Source organism: Hibiscus syriacus, unplaced genomic scaffold, assembly GCF_006381635.1.
Source record: "Hibiscus syriacus cultivar Baekdansim isolate YM2019G1 unplaced genomic scaffold, ASM638163v2 tig00112217_pilon, whole genome shotgun sequence".
NCBI lineage: Eukaryota > Viridiplantae > Streptophyta > Magnoliopsida > Malvales > Malvaceae > Hibiscus > Hibiscus syriacus.
This window is the reverse complement of record NW_024063270.1, coordinates 141,392-161,423: the sequence shown is the minus strand read 5'-3', so window position 1 is coordinate 161,423 and position 20,032 is coordinate 141,392. Positions and strand designations below refer to the sequence as shown.

Sequence of the window (20,032 nt, the reverse complement as noted above, 5' to 3'; positions counted from 1 at the left end):
ATTATTGGGATATTCCAGTGACGGATTGCATCTCGACATGAGGCAAGGTTTTCGTTTCCTTTTATGATTCTTGCTTTAACAATGTGGTTTATCCCACATCGAATGATGGTGGCATCAATCGCAGTTGACAGAGTTGATTACAATCATGGTGCTTATCACCGGAACAAGGAAATCTCGACTTTTCTGAGACTTTTTGCTTCCTTGTTTTTCATGTTTTCTCCCCTATGGCCGCCTGAACATTTTTTTCTTTTATTTTCCTCTCTTGGTTTTCCCTAGCCCTTGTGCTTATTTTGTTGTAACGGCCATTACCCAAATGTTGTGCTTATTATATGAAGAATTTTTTTTTAAATGAGAAAATTGAGTTTTGAAATTTTTATTATTAAATATTTTTTAAAATGTAAGGTCAAATTTTTTAAAGGGGTCAAAATCTTTTAAAAATGGGTGTTATTTTTTATTTTATATTATATTTATATAATTTATATAGACAAAATTAAAAAAAATACCTTCAACATACTGTGGCTCCGTCGGTGACCCAAGCATATCAATAAGGCCTTCTTTGTTATTTTTCTTTTCTATGAGTCAACACATTTAACTTATCAAACATAAATCATGACGAGACATTCATTTAAAATGTTATTATATTCAATTTAAAAAGTTATAATATATTTAATAAGATTTTTGTATATTATTTTGTCCGCTTTTAATCAGATTAACCTATAATTCTAGTTTCTCTCTCTTTAATCCAATGGTTTTTTTTCATGTAAAAACTCTTCCAATGGCTCAAAAATAATAATTTTTTAACCATTAAAGTAAGTTGACTCATAATATATGTTTTTAATTTTTACTTCAACTTCTTTTCGACCAAAAAAATTTACAGTAAAATATTAGATTACTTCACATATTAATCTTGAATACGAATATGATAATTATCTTTTAATTTTTAATAAGTTTTTAATTTTATTTTCAAGTCTCACCTCAACACAACCAATACCATTCTAACCATTACCAACAACTTCAATTAGATCCCATCTTAACATATAGGACCAAACTCATCATCTAAACTCCCACAACACCCTTCATTCAAACTAATAAAAGAACACAATTTTATTTTAATTTTATGATTCTTAAATAAAGGAATATGTTCGATAATCAGAACGATGAATGAATGAATGGGAAAAAAGATAAAAACAATATAATCTGAATTTTCAATTATCAAATGGTTGGATTTGCTTATTTAAAGGTAGAAAATTAAATGAATAAATGAGTTTAGGAGAATTGAGAAGATTTTATTTTATTTTTAAGAATTAAGTGGAGAAATAAATTGGATGGTTACATATTTTCAATTAGGAAATTAATAAATCATTTGCCTGATATTTGTCAACGTCAAGCTGTTGAAGGAGCTTTCTACAGTAAAATCATGTACGTGTACTGCCACGCACATCAATTGCTATTAAAAATGCTGTAAAATTTGGACAATCTCTCAATTCTCAGTCAAATTTTAATAGCAAATGCATCTGATTTATCTAAAGATGAAAAAAAAATCATTTTGGGATGGTTTACCAAGTCAAACATGAAGCATCATCACATGGAAGTTGGGGCATCCCACCCTCCTCCCATTATTCAACAACTCCACAAATAAAAGTATCTACTTTTCTCCTTCACCACCGCCACAACCTCCCTCTGCAATTCCATCTGCAATTCCATGGACGATTTCAGATCCAAATCATACAGGGATGGAGGGATGCAGATGGAGAGTTACCATGGAAGAGGAGGCCCTACCAGCATGCAAGACTTGAGGTGTTACAGTGCTAGCTATGCCACCAACTCTGTTCATGTCCAACCCAGTCAACTCGGCAAAGAGATTAAGATCAAGAAAACCAAAAGCTCTCTTTCTTCTTCTTCAAAAAGCTGGGGATTTAATGACCCTGAGTTGCAGAGGAAGAAAAGGGTTGCTAGCTACAAGGTCTACGCAGTTGAAGGCAAGATGAAAGGGTCTTTAAGGAAGAGCTTCAGGTGGATCAAGGACACCTACACCCAAGTCCTCTATGGCTGGAAGTGATGCTCAGAACAAATTGGGATCTGGGAATTTTTCCCTTAGCCCATAGTTCTTGAATATGAAAGATTTGTGATTCTTATATACAGCTATTGAATCATATATGTGTGCTTATCTGGTAATAAAATGTGGAAATCTATGCTTATTGGTTGAGTTTCTGAAGTGGGGTGCTATTAGTCTTATCAAGATATTGTCATCTAGCAGTGTTCATATGATTTTGAGTTTGAATCATGAGAATTTGTTGAAGATGTTCAAGTTTTTACACTTTGTTTTGTTGTTATAATTGGAAGTAGTTTTCAGTTTAAAGATGTTAAATACCAGGAAAAGCACACATTTATAATCATCATCTTGCTATGAAAAAAATACTGCAATGAGTTCAAAAATAATTACTTGCTTCATACCGTCTTTTTTCTTCTTTACATCAACAGTTTTTCAACATTCTTGCAGATTTACAGATTATTTTCACAGTTTGAGAATTCCTTTTTTGTATGTGTGAAGTAGTGTACATTCAGTACAATAGCCTCGGTACAATCAGTGGAATCATAATCTAAAGAGATCAATAAATGGGTAATAGTAAAAAAAAACCCTAAAAATCTTCAAAAAAGGCTATTGTTTTTTATGCATCTTCGATTGAAGTAGCCTGATCTTTGCCTCTACGCGTGCGGTGAACCCGATCTTCGTTTTCTGTCTCCCCTTCGATTGTTCCCTGTTCCACATGTGTTGATCCTCGACGTCTTTCCTGTAGTACTTGATCTCTTGGATGATGTGATGATCCATTGGCTCCAAACATCTTTGGTAAGCTATATGAGCCATGTAAGGGAGGTTGCAGGTGATTGCAACCAAGAGGGTGGTTGTCCAGTACATTGGTGCAGGCGCAAGGGCTTCCACTAGAATTTGGTAGGCGTTGCCGGAGATATCGGGAGATAACGCACCATAAACCGCGAGAAATAGATACCAAGTGACAATGCTGCCCCATATTGTGGCGTGTTGGATCCATGTGAAGTGGCTCATTGTGAGCGCAATCTGGATGTTGAGAGACCAAATGATGCAGGTGAACATTGTTGTACCCAAGGCAGTCATATCGGCGGTCTGGCCTCCAATACGGAAAGCTTGGTTATAGAAGATGACAATGTTGAGGAAGAAAATGATGAGAGATGCCAGTAGGCCATTTCCCATCCACCCCAGTATACGATACCAGTCGAAAAACAAATTCCTTGGTCCTTGTTGATATATTGCAGGAAACTGCAACAGAAATGTGGAGGCAAGATCTTATAAGTGAAATCTAAACCATAACATGGATGAATTGATGTCGAAAGAAGCGTTTACAAACTAACCTCTAAGCAAACCTCAGACGAAACATCCTGCTCGAGAACTCCAAGTGAGATCACAGGCAATGAGGTAAGAACGACGTTGAACAACATGTACCAATCATCGTAAACTGATTGTCCGGAAAAGCCCGTGAATGCCTCGAAGTAGAAGAGGGTGAGGCCAAAAGCTATATTCTTGTAGAAGAAATAGCAAATCTAAATCCAAAAATATCATGCATTAAAAAAGCAAGAAAATGAACCATTAATGCACACAAATCCCTCTTTATTACCATCTGTGCAATCCTCTTATAACACCAATGTCCATGGACAACAAGAAGTCTTTCCAAGAAACGAAACTGGGCGACAGAGAAGTCGCTAGCCATTACAGCCTGCAAAAGGGAAATAACTGCAGTTGAGAACTAAATAAAAGATTCATTTGCTAGTATCATTAGAGGAATATATTGAAACTGTAGGACGAGTGAGGTACCAACCTGCATACCTTCCACACCACTGATGCCAACCCCGATATCGGCTTCTTGAATCATTCCAACATCGTTCGCACCATCGCCAATCGCTAAGGTGGTCTTCCCAGTTCCTTCTTTTACTAATCTTGTTACCTGGTGCCAAAAAAGAATGAGAATACACACTCAAGGACACCACCTGACTTGATCCATTAGTAAGTTAGAAAATTGTAGGAGGGATAGAATTAGAAAAGAAATCTTACTAGTGCCTTCTGCTTCGGAGACACACGACAGCATATGACAGATGCACACTGAACTCCTAAGTCTAAGAATCGATGTTTCATATCATCTTCCAAGGCATATGCAAGAGTCTTTCCATCAATGATTACTGCAAATGCAGCATACGGATCTTTTTCGTCTTTGATCGTTTGCAAACCATTGTTAATTTGCTTCAATATGTCCCCCTTGATTTTCTAATCAGTAACAAGAAAGCAAAAAAAGTCTAACATCAAATGCTATCAATTTCCTGAAGAAAAATTGATGTCCTCCTTTACTGAGGAGTACATACCTCTATGGAATCTGAATCGTTCGCTTGAATACAGATCTGTTTCATGCCTTGTCTTAGCAAACTGCAAGCATATCTGCATCACACAGAGAAACTTTTGACCTTTCAGGTTTCCATTAACAGGGAAAATAACGACAAGATAAATGGCAGGAGACCGACCCTATATTTATAGCAGTTTCCATCTTGTCTCCTGTTAGAACCCAGAGCTTCAGCCCGGCTTGTGCGAGTTTATCGATACATTTGGGTACCTGATATGAAGAGAACTTAAAGAAGGCTGAAGTAAAGAAAAGAGAAGGTTCTTAGAGAAAGCAGGCTAGGATAAGACATACCCCTTTCTGCAATTTGTCCTCGACAGCAGTAGCACCGATGAGAATCAAGTCCCGCTCCATCATCTCTGCAGCCTTTTCGAGCATTATATCTCTATCAGCCCCAATGGATGTTTTTGCTTTCTGGAATTCAGTATTCCAAGCAGAATACTCGGACTCCTCGAGCTTTTTATAAGCCAGAGCCAACGTACGCAGTCCAGCTTCTCCGTACTCGTTCAAATGCCTAGTGGTATCTGCCTGATACAATCTTCCGTCCTTTGACAACCGATCGAAGATAATGCTGCGACAAAAGGAGGAACAACAGATCGAACAAAAACAATCAGTTCCATTGAAGGCAAACACATGTGCAGGCTACCTTGTGCACACCCTGATGAGGTCAAGGTACAACAGAGAGACTAACCTGTCAGCACCTTTACACATGAGAAGAATCTGCCCATCTTCGTCCCTTACGATAACCGTCATTCGCTTTCTTTTGCTGGTAAATTCCAACACATTCAGAATTTTGTATTCCCTACAAGATGTCCACAGGAGGAGCATTGAGATACTCAAAACAAAGAAAATTCAGGAGGGCTTAGTAAAGAGAACAAACAATGTACATTTGGTTTCCAACCTGTCAATTGGTTTTCCAGAAGCTGTATATTTTTCACGGACAATCACACTTGATTGAGTTCTTTGAAAAAACTCGAAACCGAATTCTCTGGCTGCAACAAGAAAGGCTCCTTCATCGGGCGACTCTGCTTCGTATGTATAAGTGCCGGTCTCTTCATTCAGCTCAGGGATGGCGGTGTGACAAACTGCTAATATCCGGAAAAATAAAATGATGTCTTCTACTTTAGGCTCTCTCAACCAGTTCCCCTTCATGAGGTGGCTGTCCTCGAAATTAAAGCCTTTTATGGGAGATTTATGATCCTTTTCACCGAGGGAACTCACAACAGCCTCAAGTTCAACTTTGTTCACATGGTCATTAGTCAACTGTTGTTCAGCAGCAAGTTCAATGTCACTAGAGCTCGAACCATATGCGGTACCAGCAATGGAGCATTTGAGAAAATCCATCTGATTGCAGGTCAAAGTGCCGGTTTTATCCGAAAGGATTGTATCTACTTGTCCCAATTCCTCATTCAAATTCGATGTCCGTGCCTGAGCAGGAATCCCTGTGTCTTCATCATACATAAGTATGTCTTGATTAATAAAGCTTGCTTGCAAAACCTTCACCACCTCAATCGAAACGTAAAGCGAAATAGGTATCAAATATCCATACAGCATGAGGGCAGTCACCATATGGCTAATCCCTGATGTTACAGGCTCATTGGGATTATAGTACTCATCGGCTTGCTGGGGTCGCATGAACCACCACTCCGGCATATTGTACTTTATTTCCACGGCAAATCCGAAAGAGCTGATCAATGAGATCACAAGGAGGACGCTGAACAGAACATATATTATATAATCCATCTTCCTTTCTATTCTGCTCCTCTTGGAAGGTGACTTGGTGGAGTTCTGCATGACCTTGCTGTCATGGCCAGTGAAAATCACAATCCCATAGACGAACGCCGTGTTCCGAAGTTTCGAATCTCGAAGGAGAATTTGGCTAGGATCAATGGCATAAACTTGGCCATTGTATTCAAGGTTACCAACAAAGGTGTAAAGGCTAGGATTGGGATCTTCACATTTGATTACTCCTTTGAAGTTCTTGAAATCCTCATCCTCATCCAAATCCAAGGTCACCTCCAAAGCTCTCTTGGCCTTCAAGTTTGTTTCACCATCTAAATTCATGGTCTCCACATAACAAATTCCGTCCTCGTAATTCGACGATAATAGTAGCAGATCAGAAGGGAAGAACTGATCCTTCTCCACTCTCACCACGTCTCCGACCCGAACGTTCTGCCACGCCGTTTTGTTGAAAGCTCCTTCCCCTGTATGAACCTTAACTTTACGACTATTAACCTCCATATCTTGCATGAACCTGCGCCAATCCTCCAAAGCTTCCTTCGCCATGCTCAGCCCCACGACGAAAGCCAAGGGCGCGATCATGCTCACGGCGGAAAACGGCGAGAGCGGCGTAAGGGAAGCGATCGCGCATCCGAGGAAGTACAGATTGGCAACTCGGTTGAATTGTTCATACAATCCTTTTGGCAAGAAACTGAGGAAACTATACTTGGTCGTTGATATGTCATTTGCTCGATATTTAAAAGGCTTCTGGCTATGCATTTGAGGTTCATTGCAATGCACAATTCTTGAGAATCCAGGCCCTCCAACGGACTGTCCCGCCTTGCCAGCAGCACCTGGATATAGGCAGAACGTATAAAGATGGCTCTTTAGGAGCTTTCTTCTTATCCTACCCTTTGCCATCTTCTCAGAATCAACTTTTCCTTCTTTTTTTTATGTATAAAGTATGACAAAGAGAAGCTCCAAATCTATCCTTCAATGGTGGATATCAATGCAGCTACTCATAATACAGTTTCCTTGCTTTAGTTCCTGATTTTCGAAAAACCAAATGGAAATGTTATATTTACATTGCATTCAATACCCAAAAAATGAAAGAAAGAAAGTAAAACAGACAAAAAAGAAATTCAGTTAACTGTTAGCCAAAAAAAAAAAAAAAGCCATGGAGCTATTCCCACGTTAAAAGAATCTAGGGCAAACTACACATTTAGCAACCTAACTATCACTTTTGTTCTGTTTTGATCACTCAATTATTATTTTTTCAAAAGCATATATAACATTACGTTTTGATTTCATTAATCATCTTCCGATAAAAAACAAATTAACAGAATTGTTGATATAATATTTTTTATTTTTTTAATGATGATATAGAATTACCTTACACATTAATGTCATCATTAATTTTTTAAAAAGAATAATTTTATTACCAAAACAGAATAAAAGTAATAGTTGAAACACTAAACATATAGTTTACCCAAATATATATATATACGGCTGAAATAAAGAAAAACAAAGGGGGGATGGACAAAGGAGACAATGCTCCGCTGAAGCTTTGAATTTTTATAAAAAAAATATATTGAACAGATGATTGATACTTGACCCAAAGGAAAAATAACCCAAACACTCAATAAGTTTGAAAATTTCAAGAAAAAAATGAAGAAACTTGAAACCCAAAGAATAAAAGGGGTACCTTGAATATGGGGGCTGGTTCATCTCCAATACCAAAATAACCACACAAAAACAAACCGTATGGGAAAATGATTCAAGCGAAGAAGGAAAAACCTGGGGGATAGGATTTTAGTTAATGTGGGTTAAAGGAGAAAACGAGATGATAAAAAAAGAAACAGAGAGAGAGAGAGAGAAGAGCCAGGGGTCGAAGGCTTCTCCACACCCCCTGTTTCATTGAAGCACCCGGCAGGATTTGGCTGCTGCCGCGATAAGAAAATGGTTTCTTCGAAAATTCCTAAGGTTTGTGAATGTTTGAGGGGAAAGCGTTTCTCCTACTGTGGAGGGGAGGTCAGGTTTTGAAAGGGGAAACCTGGCACTCACAGCCCTTTCTTCTTCATCGTTCCTTTATATTTTCTTGTATAAATTTGGAATGGTCAAACCAGAACCAGTCTTTTCTTAACGTTTGTTTTTGTGGGGTCCATTTTTGTCCTACGTGTCTCTGTCTTTGTTTTCCACCCTCGTTTTCCAGCCTAAACATAAACAGGATTATTTGTTGATCTATTGATGGAAATATAGAGTTTAATTAGTTTTATAATTAGAGTTTATGATTTAAATTAAATACATATCTAAATTAATGAAATTATCCTATGGGTTTTAAACTCACTTAATCTTTACATTAAGTGAAAATAAATAAATAAAAATTTAAAGAATAAATTAAATAGTTCATTAATTATCATTTTACTATTATTTTAGTCATTAGATTTTAAAATATTTTAATTTAACAATGTGTTATTCTAATATTATTTTTAACATATTTTATTGATATTTAATATCAAATATATTTTAAAAATAAAAAATTAATTTTTCAAACCTCAAATCATATCCCAAATTATAAACTTTAATTCATACCCGTTTAAAACCTTAGTTCATTTCAAAACTCCTATAGTTACGGACGGAATTAAGATTAAATATTGATAATTGTCGAAATATTGAAGTTTTTAACAAAAAGTACAATAACTTATTAAATATTTAAACTTAAAATAATAAGACAATATTTAATTTGTTAATTTAAATTTACAATTACCTAAGTTGTTATTAGACTAAAAAAAATTGAGAACATGGAATTATCCTTCTTTAGTTTGGCCCATATTTGATTAAATATTTAATAAATCTTTATATTTTTAAATTTAAATGTTTATTTTTACATGAACCAAAATACTATTAGACTAAAATCTATCAAACATATAAAAAATTTACAGAGGTCGAGGCCCCTTTGACGGGCCCCAACATAGCTTCGCCTCTGCCTACGATGGGTGTGAGTAGTGGTGAATCCACAAAGAGTATAGAGTGGGCACGTGCCCACTAAAAATTTGAATTTTGTTTATTTATTAATTTTATTAATTGTAACACCATAATATTTTATTTATGTTCACCCCACATAAAACATTTGTGTGGTTAATATATATGTATGACCACTTAAAATTATTTCTAGATCTATTATTGAGTGTGGGTGTAAGCGTGTGTTGTGTTTTGATGTTTGTATTTTAGAGATTAGATATTATAATTATAGACATGAGTGTGTGAATTAAAATTTAGATATCGTGATCTTAGAGTTTATAGATTATAATTTGAGATTTAAGATTTAGGGTTTAAGATTTAATTATTGTGTTATTGATTGTTCTGGTTGGGATAGCATATTGTCTTGTATTCTTTGTAGCAAATGCATTTTTAGATATTGAAAAATTCATCAAGTGCACTCTAAAAACACTTTTACCCCCCAAAGTCAAGTGCTTGATAATGCTTTTAGGTGTAAAAGCGTTTTTGAGTATAAAAATGCTTTTAGGTATATATGTGGTATTCATGTTCATCTCAACATTTTTTTCAAAGATCAAATGTACCTTGTTGTAATTAATTGGGTCCGTAAAAATAAAATAAAACATTTTAATATCTAAATATATATAATAATATTAATAATAAAATACAAAATGATTAGAACCCGGAAAAAAACAGGTGTCTACGGCTGTCTTTCTTTATCCATTTATTCATTCTTGTGTTAACAATAATAGGACAAAGATAAAAAGACAATGAATTTTTTTCTGGTTCTATCATATATATAAAGGGGACGTCTTTTGTCAAAATTTGTTTATTTAGAGTCGCCAAGCTATCATAATTTTTTTTTGAAAAATTAAATTTAAAATAATTATGACTTTATTTTAGAAAATTTGAATTTTTATTTAATTTGAAATTTTGAGTCGCCATCGACCTTTGGGTTAGGTAGGTCGAATACCTAAAAAATGTTTTTTAAAACAATTTTAAGAAAAATTGTTTTTAAGACAAAAATTGGTCTGTGTTATTAGAAATTTATCTTTTGCGGATTCGGGAGATGGTTACGCATGGGGAAGGCTGAGCAACCCCTCAACACCCAAAATTGATACACTCGATTATATATTGTCTAAAATGATGGAATTTTCCAAATTTGAACTCAAAATTTAAAATCACGATCCTTTAATTTCGATAAATTAAAAATGAGTGAATCTCCTTTTTTTTAATACTTGAATCGATGAAAACGATTTAATTCATTCGGGTTTATTTTAAAAAGGATGCCCCCTTACTACCTGAATTATCGGAAATTGAAATCTAGACATGTTGGACGCAATTATATTAACTTACGATGCAAGACAACATCGTCTTCAATCAATTTAGAAAATAAAAAATAAATGCATGATTTATGAATGCAACATTAATAAGTGTTATATACACGATGCATGAAATATGGAATATAACATAAAAAACAAAAATAAATAATAATAAAAACACAATATTTATTTATCAAAAATGTAAAAAATGGTGAGATTTTATTTTTTTACGTTTGCGTCTTAAGAGATCACAATCCAAGTTTTTGGATGCTTCCCTACATATCGCCATTTGTTCGAGACGTTATCATAAAATAAAATATAACTTCATCTTTTATTAAAATAATTTTATTACTAAAAGTATGAAAAGAGAAGGGATCTCTTGTTCGAAATAATCCTCGGAGGTACACTCCAGATGTTTGGAGGCTTCCATAAATTAATCTTACAAGATGACATTGACTATATTTTGAATCAAGCAAATATAGCACTTATTACTCGAACAAATATTATATTTATAAAATAAATATAATACTGTATAAAGAAATTTTTATATATAATACTGTAACATAAATCTATTCTAGAGTAATACCTATGTATTATAACAACGAACAATAATAATATAGAGGCTAATATGAACGTAATAAAAAAATATACTTGTTGAATGCTTAAGACAAAACATAGTAATGGAAGGTTAACAAATAAAAAAGGAAAGACTTTAATTGAAAAGTGAGGTACTTATCTATAACTAAAATTAAGGAATAAATTAAGATGCTTATAAATATTATGGTCAAAGTGCAAAGAAAAGTAATTATGGAAGTTAAATAAGCATATATATATATATATATATATATATATATATATATATATATTATAATGTATAAATATAACAAGTAATGATATAAATATACGTATGTAAGAAATTTAATAAAAAAATGGACCAGAATATAAAACATTGCACACAGATAACTCAAAATCAAAATAATGGAAATTTTATGGACAAAAATTGAATAAACAGCAACAACAGTGGCCAACTATATAATTATACACTTTAATTTCAGATTAAATAGAAAGAAATTAAGGTAGCATACATTAAACATGTAAATAATCCATAAAAAATTAAGGTTGTGACAAAAACTACAACACGCATAAAATTAAAATGCCAGATTAAAATGCATAAAAGCCTCGATTGATGACTAAATTGAAACAAATTTAAGCTGGGCGGAGTGTTTACACAATTAACCATTAAAACCCCAAACCTGATTGCCCTAAGCCCAAAACTATGTCATTTTGGGTAGTTTTTAAATACCCCATTATAAAATGTTTAACTCTAGCTCCCATTTTTTCTCCCCTTCCTCGCCGATTCTCTCTTTTCTCCCTATCTTCTCTCTTTCTCTTTCACGTGAAAAGGAAAAGAAACCCCCCAAAAAAACTCCTTTGTCCTACATCTAAAGAGATTCGAGATGGTTACTGTCGCAACCGTCTTTCAGTTGGACCCGGAATTGGGCTTCGACTTGGATTAAACAAATTGGGAGTCGCCACCGACCACTTTAAAACGAATTTAGGTGGATCGGACACCATCTTACCTGATCTGCGTTGTACCAAAAACATGTCGGGTTCGGGAGTCGATTACGGTCAAGGAAGGATTAGCACCCTTGAACCGCCCTTTTGGTACCAATTAATTTATCGGTTGTCTTTAATTGCGAAAATTAGAATTTAAATTAAAATTAAAATTATTCGATCCGAATTACTTACCATTTGATCGGCTGAAATCGCGACTGAAACAAAATATGTTAGATAAAAAGCGAAAACAAGATGTTAATAAATATAAAAAATAATAATAATAATGAAAGAAAGAAATAATAAAAAACAATAATAAAAAGTTAGGTTAAAAAAATATTTAAAAGTAAAATAAAAAAATAAAGATAAAACTTATGATCAAATTGGAACAAATTGAGCTTAATGAATTAGTAAATGAACTGCAAAAGAACAAATAAAAAGTTAGGGGACCAATTCACAGAATATTCAAAAAAAATATATATAAATAGGGACCAAATTGATTAAATTGCAAATTCGGGGTCAAAATTACAAATAGTGACCAAAATGAAAACCGATCCAAAATACCAGGGACTGCGGAGAGGATTTAAAAATCTTCTATTTGCAGATCAATCCTTCGTAAAACGACGCCGTTTTGAATTTCGTATTTAAAGCCGAAAATATGGTTCTATTTCTTCATTTCTCTCATTTTCGCCCGTGCTCTCTCTGATAACTCTCTCAAACCTCTCAAGCTCCTCCCCTCAGGCGATTCCCGACCACCGTCAGACGTCACCATCGGCCACCACTGGTGGTGGCCGGGAAAAACAAAAATGCCCCTCACGCGTTGCTCTCAACTCCGTAAACCCAAAACTAGCCACCAAACCCTCAAAATCGACCCCAATAACCGTAGATCTAATATGCAAACCTCGGTTTTTACCTTTTCCGTCAGTGACTTTCTGACCTCCGACCCGGTTGTTGAAGTTTTTTGCTTCGCTCACTGCTCTTTTTTGTTGTTGTGATATGTGTCTTTGGTTGTACTTTTCTGTTGATATCTCTGTTGTTGTTTGGTGTACTCGTTGATTCTGTTGGTTTTTTAGTTTACTCGTGGGTTTCGTGGTTCTCGATCGATGGTCTCTGTTTGTGGCTGATGGTTCTCTATTGGTATCGTGGTTGTATCTCACTGTGATGGTTGTTTGTTTACTGTGATGGTCTATTTCACTGTGTTCTCCGTTTTTGGTTCTGATCCCTCGTGGGTTCTCCCTCGGTTCTGGGTTCTCCCATCCTCCTCCCCCTTCGTCGTGGGTACTGTTGTGTATTTATACAGTCCCGATGGGGGCTGTTTCCGGCTATCTTGGGGTCGATCCCGGATTTTCCGGGGTAGTTTTCGGTGATCTCGGATGGTTCAGTCCGAGTAGCTCCGATTTTGGTGCTGCACGTGGCCGGAATCCTCGGCTGGCCGGTGACTTTAGATCTTCTGGAACCCTTGATCTCGACCGTTGGATTGGGTCAGATCCAACGGTCCAAGATCATATGCGGCGCTGGACATACGTGATAACCCTAATCTGCTGTTGGGCTGATTCAGGCCCACTTAACCAATATTGAACTCTGGTCTTGGACAGATTGGACACCAAACGGATCTGAAAAAAAAAAGTAAAATAAAAATAAGTAATAATAAATAAAAAGAAAAAGGTAAATAAATTAAAACAAAAGAAGAACATTTTCTAAAAATATATATATATTTTTAAAAACATTTTAATATTATATATATATTTTTAAAAAATATTTTCAAAATTATATAGTTTTCTAAAATGTTTTAAAAACTATATAATATATATTTTTTCAAAAATATTTTAAAAACTATATATTATATTTTATTTTTAAAAACGTTTTAAAAAAATTATATAATATATAAATGTTTTCAAAATGTTTTAAAAACTATATATTATATATTTTCAAAATGTTTTTAAACTATATAATATACATGTTTTCAAAAATGTTTTAAAAACTATATATTATATTTATTTTCACAAACGTTTTAAAAAACTATATAATATATAAATGTTTTCAAATATATTTTATAAAATCCATTTGCAAACTATATAATATAGATATATATATGAAGATAAATAAATAAATGGACGAAAATGAGTGTCTACAGCTGCCCCTCTTTGTCCTTTTTCGTGGAACGAAAAATAGGACAAAGATAAAAAGACACCAATTTTCGTTCAGTGGAGTTGAAGAATAACTCCCTGTCGAATTGGGTTGCGGATGGCTCCTCCGTCGCGAAGTCGAGTCCATCTTGAAATGATATGGAATTGAAGCTGTGGTCTTGGAATTTGAATTGGAACGTGACTTTTCGTTGTCCAATTGTAGTCAATCTTAGTCTTCTTCTCGGTTTAAAGACCTTGGTTTAGAAATCCGACTGAAAAGTAGTTCTTTGACTCCACCATGTGATTGATAGGCCCTTGAGCTGAATAAAACCGACCTCGAAAGGTCCTCATCGACATATGACTTTTCTCGACTTAAGTTATGATGTCGGAAAGCGGTTTTTTGTCACTAAGGCACGATTAACCCAGGTGTTCTTCTCGACTTGGAAACCTTGATTGCAGCCGGACAATAGTGTGATTGAGGTGTCATCGAGCTGATTGGAATCGAACTCGACAATTTTATTGACAGATAACCCTTCTTGCCTTGAGCTATTCTGTAAGCTTGATTTGCCTCTAAGTTGAATATAATAGAACTCAAAAGTCTTTAGTAGATAACCCTTCTTGACTTAAGTTATGCTGCAAATGATGTGCCTTGGAGCTGAGTGTAATCGAACTTAAGGGTCTTTAGTTGGCAGATAACCCTTCTTGACTTAAGTTATACTGCAAATGATGTGCCTTCGAAGCTGAACGTAGTCGAACTCGAGGGTCTTTGGCAGATAGCCCTTCTCGACTTAAGCTATTCTGCAAATGATGTGCCTTGGAGCTGAGCGTAGTCGAACTCAAAGGTCTTTGGTAACAGATAACCCTTCTAGCCTTGAGTTATGTTGTAAATGATATGCCCTTGAAGCTGAGTGTAATCGAACTTAAGGGTCTTTAGTTGGCAGATAACCCTTCTTGACTTAAGTTATACTGCAAATGATGTGCCTTCGAAGCTGAACGTAGTCGAACTCGAGGGTCTTTGGCAGATAGCCCTTCTCGACTTAAGCTATTCTGCAAATGATGTGCCCTTGAAGCTGAGTGTAATCGAACTTAAGGGTCTTTAGTTGGTAGATAACCCTTCTTGACTTAAGTTATACTGCAAATGATGTGCCTTCGAAGCTGAACGTAGTCGAACTCGAGGGTCTTTGGCAGATAGCCCTTCTCGACTTAAGCTATTCTGCAAATGATGTGCCTTGGAGCTGAGCGTAGTCGAACTCAAAGGTCTTTGGTAACAGATAACCCTTCTAGCCTTGAGTTATGTTGTAAATGATATGCCCTTGAAGCTGAGTGTAATCGAACTTAAGGGTCTTTAGTTGGCAGATAACCCTTCTTGACTTAAGTTATGCTGCAAATGATGTGCCTTGGAGCTGAACGTAGTCGAACTCGAGGGTCTTTGGCAGATAGCCCTTCTCGACTTAAGCTATTCTGCAAATGATGTGCCTTCGAAGCTGAACGTAGTCGAACTCGAGGGTCTTTGGCAGATAGCCCTTCTCGACTTAAGCTATTCTGCAAATGATGTGCCTTGGAGCTGAGCGTAGTCGAACTCAAAGGTCTTTGGTAACAGATAACCCTTCTAGCCTTGAGTTATGCTGTAAATGATATGCCCTTGAAGCTGAGTGTAATCGAACTTAAGGGTCTTTAGCAGATAGCCCTTCTCGACTTAAGCTATTCTGCAAATGATGTGCCTTGGAGCTGAGCGTAGTCGAACTCGAAGGTCTTGGTGGGCAGATAGCCCTTCTGGCCTTGAGCTAAGCTGCAAATAGTTTGTTTAAAAATGGCTTCCCTTTACGGGTCGAAAACGATCATGATTCTTCAGGTGGTTCCCCTAAGCTGGTCTGGGAAAACCTACTGATAAATTCTGACAGCCGGATATCTTCCGTCGTGGAATTGAAATCTAGCTTGAAAGTGTTAACTGAAAAGATGTTGCTCATTGTTGAGTTGAGCTGAACTGAATTTGATCTGAATTGGTTCTCGAACCCATCTGAAATTGGTTTTGAGATCTGTATATATGTAAAGTCGATTGAGGTGTAGCTTCTTGCTGCTGAGTTACACCATTGTTCTTTAAAGGTGCCTGCAAGTCGAGTAGCCTTCATCCTGAAGTCGAAGCTTGACTCTGAAAGCTGCAAAATTATGCATGCTAAAATGATGAATGTAATGCACATAAGTATGTCTAAGATGCATACAACATGAATAAATTATGTGTTATTTCTTGGATGGAGTCTCGTGCTTTGCCTGCCAATCTGGTTCATGTAATCGATCGTGCCTCATTTGCTTCTCGAGCTTGGGCTTTACAGACATTTCATATCTGAGATTGTTCTGTTTGAAAACGTTTTTTTTCTTTTTCTTGTTTCAGGAGGGAGAAATGATAAAAATGTTGTAAAGTATTATTCGCAATTGAATCAAATTGTAAATGTGAGTTCAAAAAAAATATCAAAGGAATCAAGAGCTCTTTTAATGCTTTCAGAGTTACAAATCTTTGACAAATGTTCAAAGGGACGAGTCGGCTTTAGGTTGACCTCATTTCTAAGGTTTTTGGTAAAAACGTCATTTTTTTAAAATATCGCAACATGCTTTGGCACTTTAATTGGGTGCGGACAAAATGACGCAACTAGCATGATCAATTACTAGACCTTTTATCTCAGTCCTCTGAAATCTTTCATTTGTTCAAGCTTTGTAGGCTCTTCCAGGAAAGGCAGTGCAAAAAATATCGGTCTAAAAATGAAATTCTTGAGTGCTCGTGTGTAGTTGACTATAACAGGTGTTCCTTAACTCCCTTAGTCCATTTTACCGAAAATTTCTTAGATAAATTTGATTTAATTTGTCATTATCTGGCTAGCTGAATCCATAAAGCCGGGGTATTTAACCAATTGCCTTAGAGGGACAACTTAACATTATAATCACTCTTTTCAAGTCAACTGAAGGGTTCATCTCATCACAGAGTTTTCAACCTGACAAGAGCAGTGGAGCAAACACCGAATTGCCAAGTGTCCGAGCAATGTCATGGTTTGAACGTAATCTACTCATAAGGCCAGGGCTTTCTCTATAACCAATTGCCTTAGCGGAATAGCTCAGTTTTTACGGATTTAATTTCTTAAGATTGTTAAGAAGAACCTGTTATAGCCTAGGTATTTGTTGAAAGTCAACAATTTCATCTTTAGAGTTTAATTTTCAAGCAGCTGACCTAAACTAGATTCACGTACTCGACTCTTTCATTTGTAAAGATCATCATCGTCATTGAACATCTTAAAAAACATAGTAATTGTCATATGCAAATGATGCCCCATGTTGTCCGTACCTTATGAAAGGGAAATTGGTTAATTCTAAGAACTGGATAAGGTCAAAGTCCTTGTTTTAAATCATGTTACTTCGTCAAAGATTCGTAACTTTGAACCGTTTACAGAGTTTCTTAATTCAGATGATATTCAAAGAATTGTGAGTTTGCAAATGTGATTCATTGCTTACAACCTTTAAAGTAACATAAATTTGATTAAAATGTCTTTACAAAAACTTGAGAAAAAAATGGAAGAAAAACAAAGTCAAACAGAATGCCTCAAATGATGAAATGATATCCCTCACTTGGATGCCCCCAAGTTGTTGAAGTCGATCCAGTTCTGGTTGCGCATCTTTTGTACAACCCTCTTGAATGCGTAACAGTTCTCAATTGTGTGCCCTGGGACTCCGCCGTGATATTCACAATACGCATTCTCATCATACCACTTGGGGTATGGGGGCTTCATGGGTTCTACTGGATATGGTGACACCACATGGGTGTCAAGAAGTTGCTGGTAAAGCTCTTTGTAGGTCATGGGAATTGGGTCGAAATGTTCCCTTTCCCTCCTGGAATCTTGTTTAGAAGTACCTAACGGTACAGCTGCAGTTGATTTTGGGCTGGAGATTGTAACACCTTTGCTGGAGTGTTTGATGTTATTAACCTCTCCATCCCTCTCCCTCATAGGAGGCTTCTTACTGGCTTCCCCATCCTTAATCTTGCCTTGCTTTATGGCCGACTCAATCATTTCTCCGGCCATAACCAAGTCTGAAAAGCTTCCTGATGTGATCGCCACCAGATGCCCGAAGTATGGAGCCTTCAGAGTCTGCACGAAAAGTTTCCGAGTTTCCTTTTCATCTAACGGTGGATGAACTTGCACAGCCAAGTCCCTCCATTTTTGTGCGTACTGCCTGAAACTCTCGTTATGCTTCTTTTCCATGTTTTGTAGCATAACTCGATCTGGCCTTATGTCATTGTTATGCTTGTATTGTTCCAGAAATGACTTGGCCAGGTCCTTCCAGGTCTTGATATTTGATCGGCTTAGCTGGTTGTACCACCGAATGGCTGAGCCCGACAGACTATCCTGAAAGCAGTGGATCAGAAGTTGGTCGTTTCCTCCATATCGTGTCATCTTTCGGCAGAACATGGTGATGTGAGTGGATGGGCAACTATTCCCGTCAAACTTCTCGAACTCCGGGGACTTAAATTTCGGGGGAAGAACCAAGTCCGGGACTAGACTAAGTTCCGCTGCATCGATTTCATGGTAGTCACGGTCTCCTTTGACTATATTCATTTGGTCCTCCAATTGTTTGATTTTTTCCTCCATCTTCCTCGCTTTTTCCTCTTCGTCCAAATCCGGTACATGGTAATAACCCGGATTGTTCTTAGGGTTGAATACAGAGGACGAGGGCTTTGCTTTTGCAGCAGATGAGTCCCCTCGAAGTTCTGGTAAGATTTCAGGTGAGATAACCACCTGTGGGGTAGGTTGTATAGTTACCCCTTCCGATGAACCTGCCCCAGGCGCACTGGTCTGTTGTAAGCCAACTAACTTGGCAACGATCTGATCAACCAAGGACTCTTGGTTCTTTGTGATTGTTTCCAGAGTATTTCGACTGTTCTGGTTTATTTTGTCTTCTAGTTCCTTTTGTAGTTTTAACATATTCTCCTCGATTTGTGTAATTCTGGCTTCCATCCTCTTCTTCTTCAAACGAGTGTTATGTGGATGGGGTGTGTCCAGTACTTGAGGCGGTGTATCCAGTATTTACTCCTTTTGATGAGACATGTATATATTAGTTAATGTGAATGCAAACAAAATGCACAAGAAATAAGAAATGCAAAATGTCTAAATATGTGATGCATGAAATGTCTGAGGCATTGATCCAAAAAATGTGCCTGTTATTCTGAATAACCCTTATTGGTGACAAAAGTGCTACGTCTGAAGAGACAAAAACTCTTTTTGATGGTACGAATCCTGTACAGCTTCTGACAAGTTGATTCGTCTTTTCCACTAGTTGAATATCCTGCCGAACCATCTCGGCTCCTTTGGCTAAAATGTGCAAATAATGAGATGCTTGCCCCCAAAAGGTCTCGAAGGACTGCATCTCCGGCTCTCACTATCTGTCGAGCTTGTTTCTAAAAATGCCATTGGAGCGAGAGAAACTATCCAAAGCTTGCTTCTTGAATTCATCAGCAATGGCATCCCGCTCAGTTAGGGTTTCACCATCTTGTTCTTGTAGTTTTTTTAAAAGGAGCGACCGGGTCAGTGACCTTTTCCTCGTATTGCCCCTGCAACTTTGCCTTTGAGTATTCTCTGACCACGGCTGGACTTCTGAGCTTTTTATCTCTTTGTATTGTAACCCCTTTGTCCATTAATATTGATTATTCATGTTTAAAACATATTTTTGGTGGATCAACATCCCGTTTTAAATGATGCGAATGATGAAAATAAAATAAAAGAAAACAAAAATAAAAAGAGTTAGTGAGGTAAATCAAAACAAAAATGAAAAAATCCTACCCCACATGATATCTACCCCACATGCTTTAATTCCTATCCGGACATGATCTCTATCCCGTATGCTAATTTCAAAC

General features: G+C 36.3%; 2 protein-coding genes across 2 annotated transcripts; one reads left to right on the top strand and one right to left on the bottom strand.

Moving 5' to 3' along the window:
• The first annotated feature begins 1,586 nt into the window (after positions 1-1,586).
• Positions 1,587-2,215, top strand: LOC120175891. The gene has a single exon (XM_039182438.1). The coding sequence runs from the start codon at positions 1,703-1,705 to the stop codon at positions 2,057-2,059; it is 357 nt and encodes a 118-aa protein (XP_039038369.1). The 5' UTR covers positions 1,587-1,702; the 3' UTR covers positions 2,060-2,215.
• Positions 2,216-2,433: 218 nt separating this feature from the next.
• On the bottom strand, positions 2,434-7,166 carry LOC120175919 (probable phospholipid-transporting ATPase 4). The gene is made up of 10 exons (XM_039182466.1): positions 5,323-7,166; positions 5,113-5,223; positions 4,716-4,992; positions 4,546-4,634; positions 4,390-4,462; positions 4,085-4,294; positions 3,852-3,977; positions 3,651-3,749; positions 3,388-3,576; positions 2,434-3,295 (listed from the first exon to the last, which is right to left on the bottom strand). The coding sequence occupies exons 1-10, from the start codon at positions 7,059-7,061 to the stop codon at positions 2,660-2,662; spliced, it is 3,549 nt and encodes a 1,182-aa protein (XP_039038397.1). The 5' UTR covers positions 7,062-7,166; the 3' UTR covers positions 2,434-2,659.
• Positions 7,167-20,032: the final 12,866 nt, after the last annotated feature.